This window comes from Dipodomys spectabilis, unplaced genomic scaffold (genome assembly GCF_019054845.1).
Source record: "Dipodomys spectabilis isolate Male_0828 unplaced genomic scaffold, ASM1905484v1 ptg000043l, whole genome shotgun sequence".
NCBI classification, from domain to species: Eukaryota; Metazoa; Chordata; class Mammalia; order Rodentia; family Heteromyidae; genus Dipodomys; species Dipodomys spectabilis.
The window spans coordinates 27,061,655-27,083,923 of record NW_024870720.1 but is presented as its reverse complement, the minus strand read 5'-3'; the positions used below and the strand labels follow the sequence as shown (position 1 = coordinate 27,083,923).

The 22,269-nt window shown below is 38.1% G+C and overlaps 1 protein-coding gene across 5 annotated transcripts in view; it reads right to left on the bottom strand.

Moving 5' to 3' along the window:
* Nucleotides 1–22,269, bottom strand: part of Slc4a4 (solute carrier family 4 member 4) — a 315,411-nt gene that overhangs the window by 109,548 nt on the left and 183,594 nt on the right. For all 5 annotated transcript variants that reach the window (XM_042678216.1, XM_042678217.1, XM_042678214.1 and 2 more), the window contains 4 exons: nt 15,586–15,743; nt 6,938–7,025; nt 3,140–3,294; nt 1,301–1,414 (listed from right to left, as the gene is read on the bottom strand). In XM_042678216.1, coding sequence (XP_042534150.1) covers nt 1,301–1,414; nt 3,140–3,294; nt 6,938–7,025; nt 15,586–15,743 — 515 coding nt within the window. The remainder of the gene's footprint in view (nt 1–1,300; nt 1,415–3,139; nt 3,295–6,937; nt 7,026–15,585; nt 15,744–22,269) is intronic.

The following is a 22,269-nucleotide window of genomic DNA, read 5'->3' as shown; positions in this document are numbered from 1 at the left end:
ATTAAGTATACTCCATATGCTTGCACAATGATGAAATCGCTTAAAAGACAACAGTTTTCAGATCATATTCCCTCCATTGAGCAATGCATGACTGTATTCAGAAAAGAAGAGTGGAAAGAAGGTTGTGTGTTTTCTTCGAGGAAAAAAAAAAGAAAGTAATTTCCTATGAATTTAGGAGAGAAACCCAAGGGGATCCACAGGAAGAAGAAAGAAAAACAATTCATTCAGATGTGATTGCACATTAAAACAATGTAATTGTCTTAAAATGATCACTTTTTCAATTTTATTTTTAGTGTAAAGGTGATATACACAGGGGTTACAGTTACATAAGTTTGGTAATGAGTACCTTCCCGTCTCCTCTTCCCTCATTTTCTCCCAATGTTTCCCTCCCAAACCTCCCATCCCCCAAGTTATATAGTTCATTGTTAGCACAGTATCTAGTGAATATCACTGGTGAATTAGTTCACCCTTTGTCCCATTATTTCTGTGCTTCCCCTTACTGTCTCTTAAAAAGATAAGAGTATTACTGTTTAATAGTGCAATATTATGAAAATATTATAGATTAATGAGAATCTTTCTCTTTATGAAATGATTCTCCTACTTAAGTGTTACTCTTAACACAAATGAAGTAGAGAAGGGAGAATTATCATGAAAAGCAATTAGCTGTGGAGATGTGGGTATGCTGCAGTCCCAGCTCCAGGATAAGGAGATGCAACAGAGAATTGGGACTGCAAATTTCCATTACACGTTGCTCACATTGAGGAGGCATACAGGGAGGAGATGGCACTGTGAAAGCCATGGGAAAGAAAGGCTAGTACATCTGCTATCTATACTCACCTACCATCATATCAACCCTCTTTCTGCCATCGCTCAGTCACTCTAGTGGCCACTCACCCTGTCTGAATGCCAGCCCCCAACCCTTGGGGCATTGTACCTCCCTCTTCCGCCCCACACTTTCTCAAACATTGCCATTTTGCATAAGGCCTTCTCTGACCATCCCACCTAAAATTGCTATACCATTCCTCCATCCCTATTGTTCTTTATTTGTACTATAAAATCCTTGCTGTATTCATTTATTTATGTTTGTCTCTACAAAAGAAGACCCATAAGAACAAGAAGTTTGTTTAATTCATTGCTGCATCCCCAGGGCCTGTGACTAATAGATTCAACTAGAAGTATTTATCGACTGAACAAATGAACAAAACAATGAAAAAAAAATGCTGAAGGTGAATTCAGAAAGAGAAAGGGAAATTTAGGTCTAAGGAAAAAGATCCATCTGGTAAAAAGACCCATCAGTTACCGTCCAGTTCGCTGGAGTTCTTCACAGTCTCCGTGCCCGCCCCCGCCGTGTCCTCCATCATGGGGCGTGTCCCCGTTCATCTGAACGTTCTCTCCACCTGAGTACATGTTCTTTCTAAGCAAGACAACAGAGCCCAAAGGGATATTAGTTTATTGTATTCATTGGCTTCTTAGCTGTATCCTATGCTAGCTAATAGAGAGATGGAGTGGAAATATTTTAAAAGGCCACTATGTTTTTCTACTATCCTAACAATGGATAATTCTTTTTTTTTTTTAATTGTGAAAATACTGTGCAGAGGGGTTACAATTACATGGGCAAGATAATGAGTACATTTCTTATCAAGCATTGTAGCCTCCTCCTTTGTTTCCCCTTCCCATCCCTTCCCATCTCCCCCTCTGTTCCTTCCCACCCCAACCCGGCCAAAGTTGTAAAGTTCATTTTTCAGCATAATGACTTGTACATCTCATCGTTGCAATGGGTCCACCTGTATCCCTATTTAAACAGTTTGTTTTTGCCCTTCCCCTCCACAAATTATACCAATATCAAATACAGTGAAAGCAGGGGTTATACTGTGGGGGAGGGACATACAAAGCAACAAAGAAATCATCTTGTAACTATGTTAGAAACAATCACATGAAAGAAAAAAAAACATTGCTTTCACTATATTTGATGTTGGTATAATTTGTGGAGGGGAAGGGAAAAAACAAATCGTTTAAATAGGGATACAGGTGGACCCATTGCAACGATGAGATGTACAAGTCATTATGTTGAAAAATGAATTTAACAACTTTGGCCCCAGGGGAGGGGGGGAGGAGGAGGGAGGAGATGGAAAGGGATGGGAAGGGAAAACAAAGGAGGAGGCAACAATGCTTGATAAGAAATGTACTCTTATCTTGTCCGTGTTATCGTAACCCCTCTGTATGGTATTTTCACAATAAAAAAGAAAAAAAACATTTGAATACTTATTTTGGGGTTCATTTCACCTAACATCAACTTATCTGACCTTTTCTGTTTGTCTCAGACATATACTAGCTATTGCAAATAAAGGAAACCATGGGACCTATGTTTCTTTGGGCCTGGCTTACTTCACTTAATATAATTTTTTCCCGATCTTTCCACAATGGATAATTCTTAAAGTGTTCTATAGAGAACGAAGAAAAATGATTGGATGAATACAGAGGTTGAATTAACTACATATCTTAGAAGAGGGGAACTGTGCTACCTGGGAAATAATATATTCCCAGGAAATGGTCTCCTCATCTACCTTACCCGTTTTCTTATTTTTAGACAATTCAGTTCAGTTTTATTGACATCAAGTAGTAGCACAAAAGGAGTTCATTTTAACAAGTCTATTTCTGTGTGCTGTGCTTCTTGATCATAACCATTCCTTTACTAGTCTCCCTCTCCCCACCCTTTTCCAGAACCATTCTCACCAAGTTGTCATGCTCCATTTCCACACATGCATATGAAGTGTTTTGACTATTTTCTTCACCTTTTAAATCTTTCAAAATTTAAAGTAAACTGGTCTTTTATTGGATACCTACAGAGAGTCCCCAAAATATACCCAAAGAATGTCAGCAACACACTCCAACAACACAATCTGAATCCTCTCATTTGTCCTCACTTTGGAACATCAAGATGTACAATGTGTTCTACAACACAAATCCTACAGTATCAGGGAATGTGAAATCGAAGCATATCAGTGATTCATTTGAGGCAATACGCCCTAGAAACCTGAAAATATCAAGGTGATGCCTGACTCCACTTCCTTTTCCAAATACAACCTCCTTTTCAGGAGTATCCTAGTACCTGAAAACTCCCAACTGCCTAGTACTTTACCTTTTATCAGATGATGGAAGACTCTTCGGAGGTTCTATCCTAATCGTTGGGTCCCATTCCCCAGGTGGAAGGACAATGACTTCATCTAGGAACTCATCAATGCCAGCAATCAGGTCATGCCTGTCTTTTGCTTTATAAGCAATGTCATGGAACACCTAGAGAACAGTAAAAGAGAAATTTCCACATGTCCCATACCACATTAATCCTAAATAGTGCAATCTATCTCCCACTGATAGTCCTGTAACTATCTTTTAATATGGCTTATATTCAGGTTTTTCAAAAGTATTTAGGTATTCAGATTATGATCTCAAAATACAATGACAGGGGCTTTAAGAAATTGCTGTTTTTTAAAATGACTTTTCCCCCCACCAAAACTGTAAAAATTACATGTCTCTCAGGCTCCTTTTAGTAAGCTACCACAGTTTTCGAGGAGCCAGATGAAAATGCTTTGGGAAAATATCTATTGAAAGGCTATTCACTGAAGTCAATTACTGGACAAACAAGTGTTGATTTAAGAAGGAAAAGTTCATGCTGAGTGTTAAGTCCAGATTAAGCCTCAAACACTGTAGTTCTCATACATAAATAGCGTGTGAACTGTTTTTTTTTTAATCTAGTGATATTGGCAGAACACAAAGCAAAGGTCTATCTTTTAGCAATGTAATAACAAATACATAAAAGGCAACTAAAAATTCACATCTTCTGTACACATCTCTAGAGGAAGAGTTTCCAAAAGGTATACAATCATTTTTATGAATCATTCCATTCTTCTGAGTTGATGACCTAAAAGTTCCATATATCACCCACATCATTAATATCTCGCATGCTAAGAGAAGAGGGGCCCCTTCAAACACTCTTACCTATTTTTCAAGCCTTCTTTTATCAGGCTCAGTGGTTCACATCTATAATCCTTACCCAGGAGGCTGAGACAGGAGGATCTCAGTAAAAAGTCAAGCTGGTCAGTAAAGTTCACAAGATCCCTTTGTCAACCCACAGCTGGGTGTGGTGGCATGTACCTGTTAAACTAGCTACATGGGAGGCTAAGATCAGGAGGACTGCATCTCAAGGCAAGGTAAAAAAAGTCCATAAGATTCCATATCAGAGGGAGAATCTGGACATTACGCTGTGCACCTGCTATACCAGCTACAATTAGAAGCCCAAAATCAAAGACAGTTAGAGCACATGCCTGACCTCAGCAAACAACCAGTACAAAATTGGGGTGGAGTTGTAGTTCAATAGGAATAGTACCTGCCTAGCAAAAGTAGGTCCTCAGATTAAAGGCCTGGTACTACCAGTCAGAAATAAAAAGCTTTCTACTAACTTTCTTCTGGAAAATCATTTTTTAAGAGCTAGTTATCAAATAACAGTGGTCTTGTGGTTGTAAGGCTGAGGAAAATACAATAAAAAGGGTTTAGAATATCCTCGGTGGTGGACCCTGCCTTACTACACCATCTGGAGAGTCTAAGATTCACGCTACCTGTCAATCCTGCAAATAGAAACTGGCATTTCTAATCAATGAGATGTAAGAAAAGGCCACATGGGAGTTTTAACACTTGTTAAAATAGCATAACTCCACCCTTTTTTCCCATGTTGAATGTAGTTGGGATGATGTGGTGACACAGGCAAATTTTGTTTTTCAGTGTTTTTATTGGTAGGAAAAAATAAACTTGATATCTTAAGAGCACAAAAGCAGGGGCTGAACTCTTAATCATTAAGCAACCACATTAAAGCAATCCTAGAAACTACCTAAAGTCTGACTTTCTGCTGTAAGAAAAAAGTTAATCCCTAGATTGGTTAAAGTCACTTACAGCCTGATACATATTAATAGGAAGAAATGAAAAAGTAACAGGACTAAGAACCTATAGAATGTAAATAAATTAACCCACAATGAAGGAAATAAATGGTACCTCTCATTCTCCATTTAATATTTAGAGAAACTGACAAATCAATGAAGCCAAAGCAAAATATTTGGGGAAATAATAAAGTGAAAAAACTCAGAAAGAGAAAAATTAGTCCTATATTCCAAAAGTATTTCTTTTGCCACAAGAGCAGTCTAGAGTTTTATCAGACCTAAAATTCATTCAAACTATTACAATGAGGGTAAGGCTATGATTCAAAAGCCAGTACTAGAAACTGTGCAGTACCAGGTGACAAAACACACTGCAAATATATACTGGGCCTTCCCACAAAATTTCTTCTAAAAACATGAAAGTATGTACTACTGATACACAAAACTGCATTCTTCATGTAATTATATATGATTATATAAAATTTATTAATAAAAAATAATATATTACATCCATATTTGAATTCTCATAATTAACATACATTTGAAGACAGAAAGGTAATATAATGAGCTCAAATTTTTAAATATATTTTTTATTATAAAGATACTGTACAGCGGGGTTACAGTTACCTGAGCAAGGTCCATTTCCTATCAATGAGCTCAAATTTTTAAAGAATATTTATCACATCAATTTTTAGAATTGAAAAGATGCGATCAGGTCAAGGTAAATGTGTACATTATCACCCCAATCATTGATCGCCTGTTTGTGTTGGGAACATTCGAAATCTTCCTTACTAGATTTTTACTATTTTTGTGGATTTTGTATTTGCTGATAATGAGGTTTGAACTCAAGAATGCCAGCTTGTTCAGCTTGCTCTTATCATTTAAGGCAACCCTCCAGTCTAGCTTTGTGCTGGTTCATTTGGAATTGAAGTCTCATGGACTTTTCTGCCCAAAGTGACTTCAACCTGTGATCTTCAGCCTCCTCCTGAGGAACTCAGATTATAGGTGTGAGCTACTAGTAACTGGCAAGTCTTTCCTAGCTACTTTTTAAAATATATAATTAATTGTTTCCCACATCATTACCTAATTATGTCTCTGATCATTTCAAATTGTATACTGTGTGAAATACTAAATAATAACCCATAAAAAGGTAGAATTGTGTGTCAAGTAAAGTTTGCAGAAGTGTTTTTAAGGAGCCAAGCACTGGTGGCTCATGATTGTAATCCTAGCTATACTTAAGAGCTGAGATTTGAGGATTGTGGTTTTGAAGCCAGCAGGGCAGGAAAGTCTGTGAGACTCTTAACTCAAACTAACCACCAAAAAGCGGGAAATGAAACTGTGGCTCAAGTGGTAGAAGCCTAGCCTTGAGGGAAAAAAACAAACATTTTATTTGAACATAGAGTTAAAAAAAATTAAACAGGGTTTAAAAATACCATAGTCATATAAAGCAGTCCTTATATTCAATGTAAATTATGTAAAAATTGAGGGAAGGGATGCAAGAGAAATAATGGGGAAGAATAATGGAAGGAGTGATAGGGACCAAGATATATGTACTCAAAACCCTACTTATGGAATTGTAACCTCTCTGTATGACTATTTAACAATAAAATTTTAGCGGTTGGAAGTATGGCTCAGTTGCCAATGAGAAAGACGGAATTCAAGTTCTAGTTTCTGACCAAAAAAAAAAAAGAAAGAAAAAATTTAAAATATATGTGTACTATAGGTTCTTTTTTTTGCATTTTAATTAAAGGCAATTGTAAATTTATTTATTTATTTATTTATTTATTTAGAGGTTCTTGTAGTACTGTAGGTTCTTGTAGTATTATAGGTTCTTGTTGTACTGTATATGTACTGTATAAGGAATATTAGTTCATTTAATGCAAATGAGTATATTTTATGAAGAAGTCTGCTAATCATAGAAATTTAATTAAATAAAATATAACTGCAAATTCAGAGTATGAAATCAACCCAAATAGGACATTCACAGCACCCCATCTTTTCCAAAGCCCTACCTCATCAGACATCAAGGTAGCAATGGCTCTGCCAATCTCATGGTAGGACTTGGCTTTCCCCTTGGGACCTAAGAGAATGAACAAGAACCTAATGGAAAAGGAAAGAAGCAGACACTGTAACACATATTTCATCATGTTCAGTGTACAGAAAACCAAATGTCTGTCATCTTAATGCATGAAACCATTGGGTGTCATTTAAAAATACTCTTTTTCACAACTTCAAAATACAATTAATTGTTCAGTTTATGTGGAAACAAAGAAGAATGTCATATAGAAACCTGAAGCGTCTTCACTGAGCAAGAAAAGTAAGCTTCGTGTACTTCTATGAGTCAATCCATTTTCTTGTTTTAAACTTTTTCTTTCTCCATTTCCATTGGCTTTTGGAATCATTGGAACAAACTCATGATGTCCAGTTACTAGTATGCTGCTGGATGACTCTGACTTTCCTTTACTCATTATGGGAAGTGACAAATGGCTCTCCCTATACTTTTAAGAACTGTTTCTATTCAGCATGATTGGGAGTTAGCAAAACAAAATCTTTCCAAGTGAGCCAAATGCTCACAGTCAATAAGAGGAAAGAGAAATAAGAGAGAAATTCAAAATAAGCATCATCTATAACCTGTTAAAAGCCTTTTGTGAGATTCCACATTTTCTTTCCAAATATTTTTTTCTTGATAATTCAACTACAGAATAGGTCCTGAAATCGCAAGAATGTGCTTATTCCTAACTTGTCACATTGGAAGGGCAAAAGGGCAAACATAGTCTTCCAAGTAAGTGGTTAAGAAAAATGTACAAAAGGTGACAATGGATAAATCCCAACCATAACAGGGATCATGTCTTGCCTACCAAAGAGATAATAAAGGGAATAATATGATGACATCATGTACTTGCACAGTTTCTGAAAACCCATAAAGCATTTCACATTCATTATCTTGTTTAAATTTCTATGAAACTCTCTTCAAAACGGCCATGCATGCTATGCATGTTTAAGGATGAAGAAACTGAACTAGAAGAAAATGATAAATGAGTCCATGATTTGTGCTTAGTGAACAACAAGTCCTAGGATAAAGCTCAGTGATGGAGTATATGCTCAGCATGCATGAACCCCTGGATTCAATTCAATTCTTACCACACACACACACACACACACACACACACACAGATAGGCAACTAGACCTTCTTACATCCTGTTCTTTTCACCACACAATTCTGCTATCAACCTGCCCAATTGATAACACAACCCCTGTGATTTATCCGAAGAAAACTAACCAGCAATTATTTCCCCAGGTCACACTGGGAAAGGGCTTCCAGGGAAGAGAACACTTAGGCGAGACTTGAGCGCATTAAGAATGGCTTAGCATTTTACTTTTCTAAATCCTATTTTATTATTTAGTTACTTCTATACTTGACTTAAGAGAAAAATTGACAGCTTGCTCCTTATATTACTTTCTATTCCAAAATGCCCCTCGATGGATAAGTAAATTTTTGGTTATAAAATTCAATCCAAAGGACATAGAAACCCCCTAAAAAGCTGACCATGCAAAAAAAAAAAAGTATCAAAGTTTGAAGATTCAGATTTTACATCATAATAATTATAGAACTATCCAGTACTTATTTGCTTAGAAACCAGGTCTGGAATGGAATGGAATACTTGCTTTCACTTGAAATCATAGTGAACGCAATACCTAAAATGGTCAGCAAGCTTGAAAGTGTTCAAATATGAAAGAAGTCATTTATTTCTCCTAAGAATGAAGTTCAACTGATGCTATAACTTAATTCCTATGAAGCTGACCACTTCCTATATAATAACACACTACCACATGTATCATTATATACTTCTACTTTAGTGTTATACAGAGAATTATAATCATTTTTAGTATAAAACAGTCAAAAGATACTTAGTCCTCAAAGTAAAATATAAGGCCACTAAGAAATACTCAGATTGGAGAAGCTAGTAGCTGACACCTATAACCCTAGCTACTAAGAAGGCAGAGGTTGGGAGGATTGCAGTTGAATGCCATCCCAGGCAAAAGACTTTAGCAAGACCCTATCACAAACTAAGTTGGGCACTGTGGCGTGAGCTTGACATCCCAGGAACATGGAAAGCATAATTAAGAAAATAAGAGTCCAGGCTAGCTCAGGCAAAAAGTGAGAACATATCTCAAAATTAGGCAGAATAAAAAATGTTGGCAGTATGGTTTGAGCAGTAGCACACCTCCTTCACAAAGCCTTCAATTAAAACTCTAGTGCTGCTGGGCGCTGGTGGCTCATGCCTGTAATCCTGGCTACTCAGGAAGCTGAGATCTGAGGATCATGGTTCAAAGGCAGCCTGGGTAGGAAAATCCGTGAGACTCTTATGTCCAATTAACCCCCAGAAAACTGGAAGTGGTGCTGTGGCTCAAGTGGTAGATTGCTGGCCTTGAGCTAAAGAGCTCAGGGACCTCACCCAGGCCCAGAGTTCAAGGCCCCACGACCAACAAAAACATACAAAAAAAACAAAACAAAACAAAAAACAGTGCTACCAAAAGAAAAAAATGACTCATATTGGTGACATTTTCCAATTTACCTTGTCTATTCACAAACAGCCAGCTATCAAGCAAAATAAGGGCATAATTTTAGGTAAAATAGACAGATGGAGTGCTACAAGAAACATTGTTAACACCTGGATCTTTTATTTCATACATTTTGAAATAACTGATTCCTTTTGCCTACCATTTTTTGTTATTTCAACAATCTCAATATTAACTTTTCAATAATACATAATATCCAAAACCTTTCCAGAACCACTCTTACCTCTTCTTACCTCTTGCTAGTATCTCTATGATGATTATAATTTACAAATACACATTATGTGTTGCTGATACATTGACTACTTACTCAGTTCACTATATGGCAACAAAGCCACATTTCATCATCTTAGTGAGCAAAACACTTTGTCACTAATACCCCTCAATCAGGATCTTTGGCAAGGGGTGCACAGAGCTATTTGAAGAGCTGAGAGAACAATGGAGGCACCAATATAAATCCTACAAGATGAGAACATGCATTGTCCATAAGATGGCCCATGTTTGCCAAATATCATCAAGCAATGAATGGAAGCAGTAAATCAATGGTGACTATAACATCCACTTTCACAGAAAACCCAGTGTATGAGATATTTATGAGTTCAGTAATCTGGGTAACAAAAGTATCTAGGTTAAAACTGAAAATATATTTTTTATTAATCAAATACCATCAAATGTCCAACAGAAACAAAACATTTTGAGCTGAACACCAGTGTCTCACACCTGTAACCCTAGCCTGTACTTAGGAGGCATCTGAGATCTGAGGATCAGGGTTCAAAGGCAAGCCTGGGCAGGAAAGTCCATGAGACTTATCTCCAATTGCCCACCAAAAAGCCAAAGACAGAGCTATAGCATAAGAGGGAGAATGCTAGCCTTGAATGAAAGAGTGAAAGAGCTAAGGACAGTGCCTACACGCTGAGTACGGGCATGCATGCACACACACACACGCACGCACACTTGCACACATACATGCACCTACGCATGAACACATGCACACACACACCACTACACTACCACTACCACAACAACATGTGACATTGTTAGAATTTTCCTATATGCCAGTCAGGAACAGTTCATTAAATGACTTTCTTTAAATGACAGACACGGGGAAGCCGAACAGCCACAGCAGCAACAAACATCACCTTGAGTCACACGTTGCAGCTGCAGGAATAGGGCCCTCTATGGAGCTGCTAATCCAGTCTGCTTGACTCAAACCAGGTGAGAACTCTGAGAAAGGTTCTGCCAGAAATGTTCTCTCCCCTTTAGCCCTCAAAAGCAGCAAATGCTGTTACAACATTTATGATGCAAGAACATCTTGTCAAGCTCAGCTTCTACAATGTATTGAAAACTCCTTTCATGACCTAAGCTTGTCAACAGACTGATGTTATTTTTAACCAGAAGCTTTATTTCTCTTTATTAAGAAATTAGAGTAAACAAAGCATTTGTGTGGCTGGAAAGGGACAGCCAATGTTGACAGCTCAGAAAAAATAACATTAATTTACATTAGTGAGATTTTCTACTCGCTCATCGCTAGAAATAAGTCAGAGTAATGGCAAGAGTCTTTATAAGGCCCTTTTGTACTTCTGTGAGCTTTTCTCAAATAACTAATTCCATCTGCAGAAAATGCCTCTACCATTCTCCATAACAAAAAAAAGTACCAGATGATCTGTGTCCGGAACCAATGGCCTATCTGCACATTCACAAAATAATTATAGGCAGAAACCGTGCATAATATCAGGGGGAAAAAAGCCAGCCTTCCTAAACCACTCAATCTTTTCAGAAAGGATTGTACCCCCTCCCTTCCTGATATATCATAGCTATTTCTAGAATAAACTCAGCCTGCACATCACTCACACTTAGTACTTTTGGAAAATGTGGCTAAGCTATAGCTTCCACATAGATTCTTGAGGACCACAAATCCATCGTGACCAACCACAGTATATACCATACCTAATAGCTAGCGATTAGGCTGGTAGACAGAACAGAATTGAATGAGTAGGACTTCTGTTTCAATTCCTCTAGTATGTTTAGTGTAATAGCTTTAAGAATTAAACATCAACTCTTTCTCTTAGGTATGCCATTATAACACAAAAGATGTATTATCATCTAGAACCACTAAACATGTAAACATTCTGCTATTTAAAAAAAACTACTGCTTACTGAATAAAGCATTTTCCTTAGCTGTCCAAATCAGCATCTGAAAGGGATGAACTGATCTAGAGTGTTGGATGCTCTTCATGGGATAATGGAATTTTTTTTCCTTTAACCTACTCAAGGTATCTTCCTAAATTCTCCCTAAAATCTGGCCTCTGAGTCAAAAATCTTTACTCTGCTTCAGGCATCGATAGTGAATCTTCCCTTGAGTTCCATTCATCTCTTGACTGTAAAATGTAAATAAGAATACTTATCCCATATATATCTCATAAACCTGAGGGAGTGGCCACCCTGTGAATAGACATAAGATGATAGCAAGCAAATTGCCTGCATGACACTAGACAGATCATAAATACAAGCTACCAAGTCCTCAAACTTCCAAAGCCAGAGCTTGTTCACTTTTGCAGAAAAGATAAGAACTCCCACAAACACAGACATCCACCCACCAAGTTAACAGTGGTACAGCTGCCAGCAGGAGCTAAATCAGACCAACAAGGAACAGAGAAATGGAGAAAAGTATGAACCCCATGCAAGAAAGAGGAGCGGTGAGAGCTAAGCTCTGTTCAGGGTAGTGTTAGCATGTATTAGGAATAGTAACAATAATAATAGCATAAGTTCTTCCACCCATCAAAGGGAAAAGTGACCATAAAAAGATATGCAACAAAACAGACTTCGTAACATAACTCAGCAGCATACACATTAAAGCACATCATGGAACACAGCCGCAGCCTTCCCAACAACTACCACATCCCTTGTGGGATTTCCTTTATTGAATTTCACAGGATGCAGCCATTGTAAATGGCTTCACATTACTCACTACCAAAAAAGCTAATGAGACTCCCTAGTCAGTGATTACAGCCAGCACTGGTCCTGAGGATAGCAAATGGACCAAACTGTTTCCTGGAACAATGTTAACATGCAAGGATATACTGCTCAGATTATTGCCCTGAAATAGTTTTATGGTATTATTGAATTACATCCCCTTTGAATTGCTTGGCTCCTCTTGTTAATTCAAACAATGCTGTATTTCACCTCTAAACTAATATTATCCTCCAGTACTGAAGAAAAACAAAAAAAAAAAACCACAAAAAATAAAGAATGAGCCAGACAAGAGCAGATGATAAGAGACACAAAAGTATCAATATTTTGCTACTCAACACATGTGTGTTTTTAAAAAGCCTTTTAAATATTTTTTATTTGAGGCTTCTAAAGAAAAATGGCAACGAAACTGGAAAGCAAATGCAATTTTCTTTAACACCTCTTGACATTTTTTTCCCCTTCCCAGCCCCAGTAAAGTTAGTTCAAAGAGATATAAATAAAGCCATCGGGGCACCAAGCTGGACTTCAGCCATTGTCTTAGTCAGCAGTTTGCCAGGTGATTGCTCAGACAGAACTGCAAGGCTCTGCTGGAATGTTTTCAAGCAAAAAGATAAGTTACAGAAAACACAAATCATGCTAATCCCATTAATTGAAAAAGCTAGATCATCTCCTTGCTGTTTGTCCAAACACTCCCCTACATATTATTCCTATACTAAATAAATGCCTAAGAACTTAAAAAAAAAACCAACAGGTTAAAAACTAGTGGTATGATCAGGGAGAATGGCCTGAATTAAGTAGGGCCTTGTGGAGTGTTCTAATTTTCTTCCTAACTTAGCTAAAAGCAAGTTATGAACCTCTTGCCACTGCTGGTTAATCATGCTGAGACCTTCAGAGTTCACTGAGGAGATCGAGCTTGGTCTGCTGGTCCCCATGGAAACTGAAAAAGTCACCTGTGCCTTCCCATGGGTGAGCACTGAAAGCACCCACACTCTGAAAGTCCTTCCAGAAGACAATTTCCTGATGCTATCCTGAAGGACACACTTCTTAAACGCTTCCCCAGCACAAGTTGAAGTGATCTTCCCTTTCATCTTACTACATGAATCAAGCTTCCTAACTACTGTGCCATTTCCAAGGGAGATGAAACGGTGATTTCTATGGTGATTATGCAAGATGACGAGGCCATAAACGGGAGTATGGGGCTGTAACATCAGTCGCACACTTCCTTTAAAAAAAAAATTCATGGAGCATGGCATAACTGAAAAGTACACAAATTTAAGCATATAGCTTAGAGTTTTACAAATATATTTGTGTACATGTGTCTATGTATCTGTGTATCTATGTGTATATAAGCCAACTACCAATTTCCTCATAAGGCATAAAACAAATTAAAGCATTTACCTAATGTATCACTTTGGATGAGTTGTTCAGACTCAGTTTCTTCAGAAGTAAAGTCTATATGCATTTTTTTGCATGTTAAAGGATTAGAGCCAAATGCTGATGGTTTACACCTGTAATCCTAGCTTCTCAGAATGATGAGATTTAAGGAGCGTGGTCCGAAGACAGCCCAAGCAGGGAAGTCTGCAAGACTCTTTTTTCTTCCATATATATTTTTTATTGTAAGAATACTGTACAAAGGGGTTACAGTTACATGCGTTATGAGTACATTTCCTATCGAGCATCGCTACTTCCTCATTCGCTTTTCTCCTACTATTCTTCCCTCCCCACTTCCTCAACTCCTCGCTCCATCCCCCCCCCCGAAATTGTAAAGTTCACTTTCAACACAGTGTCTTGTACATCTCATTGCTACAATCAGTCAACCTGTATCCGTATTTAAGCCTTTTTGTTATATCCCTTCCCCTCCCCAAATTATAAAAATGTATGTACAAAATGCAGGACACCACAATCAGATACAGTGAAAACAGAGGTTATACCGTGGGGGAAGAACATACAAAAGAAACAAAAGAATCACATCATGCATTATAAGTACGTTAAAAACAATAGCAAGAAAGAAAAAAACCACTTGTGTCTCTGTCTTGGGGTTCACTTTGCTTAACGTCATCTTATATGGCCATATGTACATAGTTTTTGACCTTTTTTGCTTGTCCTAGACATGTACTAGTTATTGCAAATAAGGAAACCCATGGTACCTATGTTTCTCTCATCTTCACTAGCCATAAAAGAAATGCAAATCAAGATAACATTGAGATTCTACCTCACTCCAGTTAGAATGGCTGTAAACGAAAAAATCTAATAACACAGATGCTGGAAGGGATGTAGCCAAAAGGAAACCCTACTGCATTGTTGGTGGGAGTGTAAACTTGTTCAACTACTTTGGAAAGCAGTATGGCAGTTCCTCAAAAGACTCCACATAGAGCTCCCCTAGAACCTAGCAATCCCACTTTTGGGCATTTACCCAAATGATCACAAACAAAGTCATACCAAAGCTACCAGCACAACTATGTTTATTGCAGCATTATTCACCATAGTAAAGATATGGAACCAACCTAGATGCCCCTGAATGGACCAAGAAAATGTGAGATATATGTATATAAATATATATATATATATATTATATATATATATATTTATTTTATTTATATATATATATTTTATATATATATATATATATATATAAAATAATGGAACTCTATGACTTCATCAGAAAGAATGACATCGCCCCATTTGTTAGGAAATGGAAAGACTTGGAAAAAATATATTAAGCTATGTAAGATTCTTATTTGCAATTAACTACCAAAAAAGTAAGACTTGAAGCTATGGCTTAAGTGGTAGAGTGCTAGCCTTTAGCAAAAATGCTTAGGAATGAGGCCCAGGCTCTGAGTTCAAGCTCCAGGACAAGCACACACACACACACACACACACACACATTTTTATAAATATAGACTACTATATTGCAGGTAGATTGTTGTTGTAACTGCAATTATTATTATTATTATCTAAAGTACCAAATAATTTAAAGTTTCAAAGTCATACTTAGCAGTTATTTCAAATCCAGGCTCTCTAAGGCACTGCACATGTCTTCAATCTCCAGATGAGTAGAAGAACGCTTCCCTAGAAACACCCTGGACCATCCCACGTAGGAGAGCAGCTTACCTGGTGGGTACAGGGACCTCTGTCATGGCCCCCAACATGACAGCCTGCTGCAGCCGAACAAAGGCAATGAAAGGTGTATCCAAGAAGTCCACTTCCCCAACAAGCACATTGGAAGCTTCTGCATCACGTGGCAGTTTTTTCATAAACTTATTCTTCAGCTGCATGGAAAGAGCCAAGAAAACCGAATTTATTTCCATAGAGGGGACAAGGAAGACATCACCAGTATCACTCTTGGAAAGTCCCTTCACACAACCGTCCCTAACTGGCAGTTCACTGCAATGACACATGCTTGCAATTCCTACTATCGTGGAGTTAGAGATCTATCAAATCATATTTGAGGCCAGCTTGAGTAAAAAACATTCAAAGTCCTCATCTTAGCAAATAAACTGAACGTGATGGTATATACCTGTAGTCCCAGGTACACGAGCGGCCATCTGTAGGGGGATCTAAATTGAGCCCAGCCCCAGGCATAAATGTGATACCTTGCTTGAAAATTAATGAAAGCAAAGAGACCTAAAGGTATGGCTCAACTGGTAGGGCATCTGCCTATCCAAAACCCCAGTACCAAACAGTCCCTAGTGAATTATTTAATGGGAATCAATGTTATCTGTAGCTTTGAAAAGGATGTAATGATACTGAGTGAAATGAACCCCAAGATAAGGACACAAGAGGTTTTATCTTTATTGCTGTCCTTCTTAATGTACTTATAATGTACCATGTGATTTTTTTGTTTCTTTTGTATGTTCTTTCCCCATGGTATAATCCTTGTTTTCATTGTATTGGATTCTAGAGTCCTGTATATACATTTTTCTAACTTGGGGATGGGAAGGGAAATAACGAAATGCTGAAATAAGGATACAGGATTACCCACTGTAACAATGAGATGTACAAGACACTGTGTTGAAAATGAACTTTACAACTTTGGAAGGGGGGGTGGAAAAGGGGAGGGAGGAGCTGGGGAGGAAAAGGATAGTAGGGGAAATATAAAGGAGGGGGTAACAATGCTTGATAGGAAATGGACTCATTACCTTGCTCATGTAACTGTAACCCCTCTGTACAGTATCTTTACAATCAAAAGATATTAAAAAAGAAATGTACTCATGTAACTGTACTCATGTGCCTATGTAACTGTCACTCCTCTATATGTCACCTTTACAACAAAATTTAAATTAAAAAAGAAAAGGATGTAATGATGGTTTATACAAAGAACAACGTGCAGCCTAACTTGTTCCACGTATTTTTTTCACTCATTCAATACAAACTAGTTAGTCAATCACCATTGAGTATGGGGGGAGGCAGGGTCAGTGGATGATCTATTTCCTAGGGATACTAGGAAAAACCAGATGAACTGCATGCCCAGTAGGCTCATATACCCATGGAGGAAACAAGATAAGGTATGATGTAGTGATAAGTATTAAGAAAGGAAAATGAAATGGTAAAAATATATATATATACTGTTTTTAAACAGTGTAGATGGAGAAGGCTTCTGAAGAAATACATTTGACACTGAACAAGGTCACAAGCCATGCAAAGACCTGGATAAAAAACATTCTGGCTGAAGAGAATGGCAAATGCAAAGCCTCTTAAACAGGAAAGAGGCTGAGAGTATTTTGGAAGCTCAAGGGGCAAAGAGGAGGAGATGGGAGTAATGAAGTAATGAAATAGACCGCAGTACCACAGTGGGAGCCAGCCAGGTCACTGGGTTCTAACAGCCACAGTAAGGAGTTATAGGTAGAAGATGCCTGCCAAAAATACCAGTAGAAAGATGGAACCTTTAGAGGACATCATTTGGGAAACATCACCAGACAGAAAGTATTTAACGGCCACATAAGAGTGACACAGCCCTGAAAGTGAGTGTCTATAGAGTAAAGGGGTAAGATTTATACCTGATCAATTCTACTTTTCATTGAAATAAAAGAAAACAGTACCAGAAAATCTTGAAAAAGAGAATCAGAGAGAGACAGAGACAGACAGAGAAAAGGAAACAAGGACTTCACCAACAGCCAGGTGAAGAAGGATCACCATAAAGACAGTGTATCAGCTGAGTCCTAAGAGGATGAAAGTTGAAATAAAATAAAAACTGAGTAAACCAATCAATTTGGCAAGATGGCAATGCTATGGGATCTCAACAAGCACTATTATAGTGGATACCAGAGTACTAAGTGAACAATACAGGTGAGGGAGTGAAAACTGGTATTTGATATTTTGAAAATTATCTCTACTAAGAAGAGAGGAAAAATGAGGAAGGGAACTGTTAAATGTGGATATTAGAGCATGTTGGAATATGAATACCATGAGCTTGTAGAAACGGGTAAATGCTGGAAGATAGGGAATAATTACCAAAGCAGCTCAAACAACCTAAAACTATTGAGAAGTAGAGGATTGGCTTCAGTTACTAACACAGCTCATTAATACTACCAGGATTCAAAGGTAAATGACTGGAAAATTTGGTGAGGTGGTGATGAGAATTCCTCAGGACTCTTATTTTTGCAGAGAAGCACAAGTTAATGGACAGTGAGGAGGAGGAGGGAGACATGTGGAGGTTTGGGAGAGAGGAAAAGATGGCATAAAATGGTTTTCTCAGAAAGGCTGCTTAATACAGACACTCTGAAAGCTTGTCTTGTAGGCATTATTCTTTTATAAAACCCAAAGGAAATATTTCAATAATCATGGAAGGATAAAGATGAGAACTTGGAAAGATCATAGAAAAGATACAGATTCTGATACATACTCATCATCCAACATCAATGTCCCACTCTTCATGTCAAAAGTGCCAATGTACTTTCTACATGGGTCATGGCTAAAACGGAAAGGGCTAAAATGACTCAATTTCATCCATTAGTAAAAAGGCTATGTCAACATTCTTATTTTCAATTTCTATTTCAGAGTTTTTAGGGAAAATAAGTGACAGGACCTAGAGCTCCATCATTGTCAGTGGCATTTTGATATGAATTTTTCCAATAGTTCTCCATTTCATACAAGAAGGAAGCTATCATGCAGATGCAATGCCTAAGACTGTAATACTAAGTACAAGGAGGTAGAGATTTGGAGATTACAGTGCAAGAGCTGGAAGAAAAAAAAATTGGTAAGACTCTATTACAACCAATAGCTGTGCTTAGCATACATCTGTCATCCCAATGACCCTAGAAAGTACCATGGTTAGGGTGCAGTAGTGCAAACCTATCACACTACAAGGCAGGGAAACACAAATAGGATTGCAGCCAGTGTCCGCCTAGACATAAAGCAAGACTCTATCTAGTAAATTATATGAACACAAAAGGAGTTGGCAGAATGACTCAAATGACAGAGTGCTTGCCTAGCAAATATGTGCTTGGATCCCTGTACTATCAAAAAGGAAGGAAGGAGATGGGTACCAGTGGCTCACACCTGCAATTCTAGTTACTCAGGAGGTTGAGATCTGATGATAGTGGTTCAAAGCCAGCCCAAGCAGGAAAGACCATGAAACTCTTATCTCCAATAAACCACCAGAAAACCAGAAGTGGTGGTGTGGCTCAAGTGGTAGAGCACTAGCTTTAAGCTGAAGAGCTGAGAGACAGGACCCAGGCCCAGAGTTCAAGCTCCATGACCAACCAAAAAAAAAAAAAAGGAAGGAAGGAAGGAAGGGAGGGAGGAAAGAGGGAAAGGATGGAAAGGATGTAGGGAGGGAAAAAAGGAGGGAGGGAGGGAAAAGAAGGAGGAGGAGGAGCAGCAGGAGATGGCGTGGTGGTGAAAGAGGAGGAGGAGGAAGAGAAGAAGGAGAAGAAGGGAAAGCTACTTGACAAAATGCGAGAAAATTAGGACAAAATATTAAGTAGAAACCAAAAATAAATGAGCAACTAAACTGCAAAGGCAAGGTAGATGTTAAAAACATGACTACTACTAAGTAATATGGAATTTCCCCAAATTTCTAATATTAGTCTTCCAATAAATGATACTACTAAAAGTTAGTTTTAGATCTTTCAGATATGAAAACAGTAGCCATGGGAAGTGGCTAATCACATTGCCAAAACTGTGATCATCCAGGAAGCACAATAACACAAAGCAGAGTGTGGGGCATGACCAAGTAGTCCAAATATATACACAATCACCTTTCTCAAGCTCTCTCCAGAGACAGTGCTCACCAACCACAGGACACAAGTTGTATAATAATCTGTGTTTACCTTCCCATCAGAGTCTCTGCTCCAGGTAGACTGTTGATCTGACTAATCCCCCATTTTGGTTTTGTGTGCTTAGGCTGTCATACTTACATAATACAGTCATTATGTAAAACAACATTGTTCTTTTCCCATTTCTACCTTTTCTAAACAGCATTCTACCATTCTCAGGCTGCTGCTTTAGAAACCCTGGAAGTATTTATTTCTGAATCACACTTTGCCCAAGTGTAAATCCTTTCACTCCAAGTGTCAGGAGTGTAAAAGCATTTTATTCTGAATGGCTACTTTGCACATAATTTATCTGCAATAATATTATGAGTAGAAGGAATGGACTCTGTACCACTGAAAATCAGATTCAAAGACCTTCAAGTACAGCAACACCCTAATTCAGAACACATGCAGAATATCTCACTATCTGTTAGACACTTTCCCAGTGTCTTCTTAGTACAATAGCACCCTTACTAACGTAACTCTGCCCACACTGGAAAATTAGGAGTATGCTTTTATGACTAAAGAAAATGACATAACTTCTGCATGCTCTGCTGAAAGATTTTTGTAAAGATACGTCCTTTTAGTTTAGCATATCTCAACTGTGGTAATAGAATACTAGTATTCTAAGATAAACTAATATGTACCCTAAAATAAAAGGTTTAGTGTTTGAGGTACCCCAGAACTTAGTTAGATTGATCTTTGCTGTCTGCACAGTCCAAGAGTAATCTACATGTTTTATGCCTAAAAAACACAGATGACTCACAAATTATATCTCCATCCAGGACATTTCCCCTGAGCTGCAGGCCTACATTATCTCCATTGGCAGTTCTAATAAACATGTCATGTTCAAAATGAACCCTTCTGACAGTTCCTATAAACTGGCTTTTCCTGACATCTTTCCCCTGTGCAGTGAATGACAACTCTATTCTTCTATTGTTTAGGCCAAAACCATTCTATCATCCTCAATTGTTCTTCCTTCTCTCATACACCAGGTCTATTTCATTATCAAATCCTATCGGGTCTTTATCTAAAATCTAGCCAGAACTGCCATTTCTCACCACCTTCGTTGCCACCACCCTGGTCTATGTCTGTTTACCCTCTGGATGTTGGTATTGTTTTCCTGCCGGGTTGCCTGCTCTGTCTCTGCCCCAGCTAATCCACCAAAGTAAGTCAGAAGAACAAATCCAAATGTCAGAACATGTTACTTCTCTGCTCAAAACCCTCTACTGGCCACAATTTCATTAAGTGAGCCAATATCTCATTGGGTAGCTGCCCATTACCTCCCTGATCTCATTTCTTGCCGCTCTCTCTTGATCTTTTTGGTGGCTATCACTCTGATGTCCGTGTCCCCCACAGACACTTTGGGCCTGCTGCTGCCTCAGGTTCTTCTCATCTGCTGTTCCCTCTGCAGAGAGCCAGCCATCCCTCACTTTGCATGTCTTATTCAAAATCACTTTCTCATCAGAGAGGCTTTCTCTGCCCACATGAGGTTAAATTTCAATTCCTTTCTCCCCAGAGATCCCTTATTCCGCTCTTCTGCTTTATTTTTGCTTCCTTGTATTTATCAACTTCAAACTTAAGTTTGGAAAATTAAAGATAAGAATATATCCCCTTGGAGGTAGGAATAGCCATCTGGCTTGTTGTTGTAATGCCGTCAAGAGTGCAAGGGGAGGGGGGGGAAAGGTTCAATAAACAGGTGTTACATGAATAAAGGAGATTCATATTTCTGCTTTTCCAAGAAACCTTTCCTAACTCTTCTCTTTAAAAAAAAAAAAAACACAAAATTTAGGCCGAAGGATTGTTAGCATTACAATTCTGAAGGGAAAAAAAATATCTGTTTGATGCTGGTTTCATATGTTGCAAAGTAATGACAACTAAGCAAGTTTTTAAAAACAGTACACAAGCTGGGGTAATAATAGGAGAAATTCAGTAATAGGAGAAATTCTCCTACGTTTGCCAAATTCACCCTATATCTTACAGTATGGTCAGTTCCAGAACCAGTTATAAGATCTCACCAGTGCCCACAGTTAGTGCACAAAGAAAGGGAATGTGACTGATTTTGGTACTAGTTATTGTTCAGGTCTTTTAGAAAGACAGTTTTATGTCTGGACTCAAGTCTTATCTATCGCGAAGCATTTTTGTGAACAGTTCAGGAAGGACATGGGCACCACGGACACCTGCTGGATGCCACAGCTCTTCAAATAGTTCTGCATGACCCATTCAGGCCACATAATTGGATAAAAAAACCTAGATATGGTCACTCTTAGTAAAATACTTTCCTCAGTATTGATTCCAGATTTCCTAAGAATGATTGGTCCATAGGATAAATACATGAGACCAAATCTTTTTGAAAATTCATAGTCAGATTTTGGAGGTCAATATTCTCTCTTTTATAAGTTTGTTCCCTACCAAGCTGAAGGCCACACCTCAGGACTGGCCATACAATAGAGGAAACAAGGTCAGCACCTGAAGTGAAATCAGGAAATATGAGAAAAAGGGAGATGAAAGAGAGGGATTTCTTAGTTCCCGGTCTCCATCT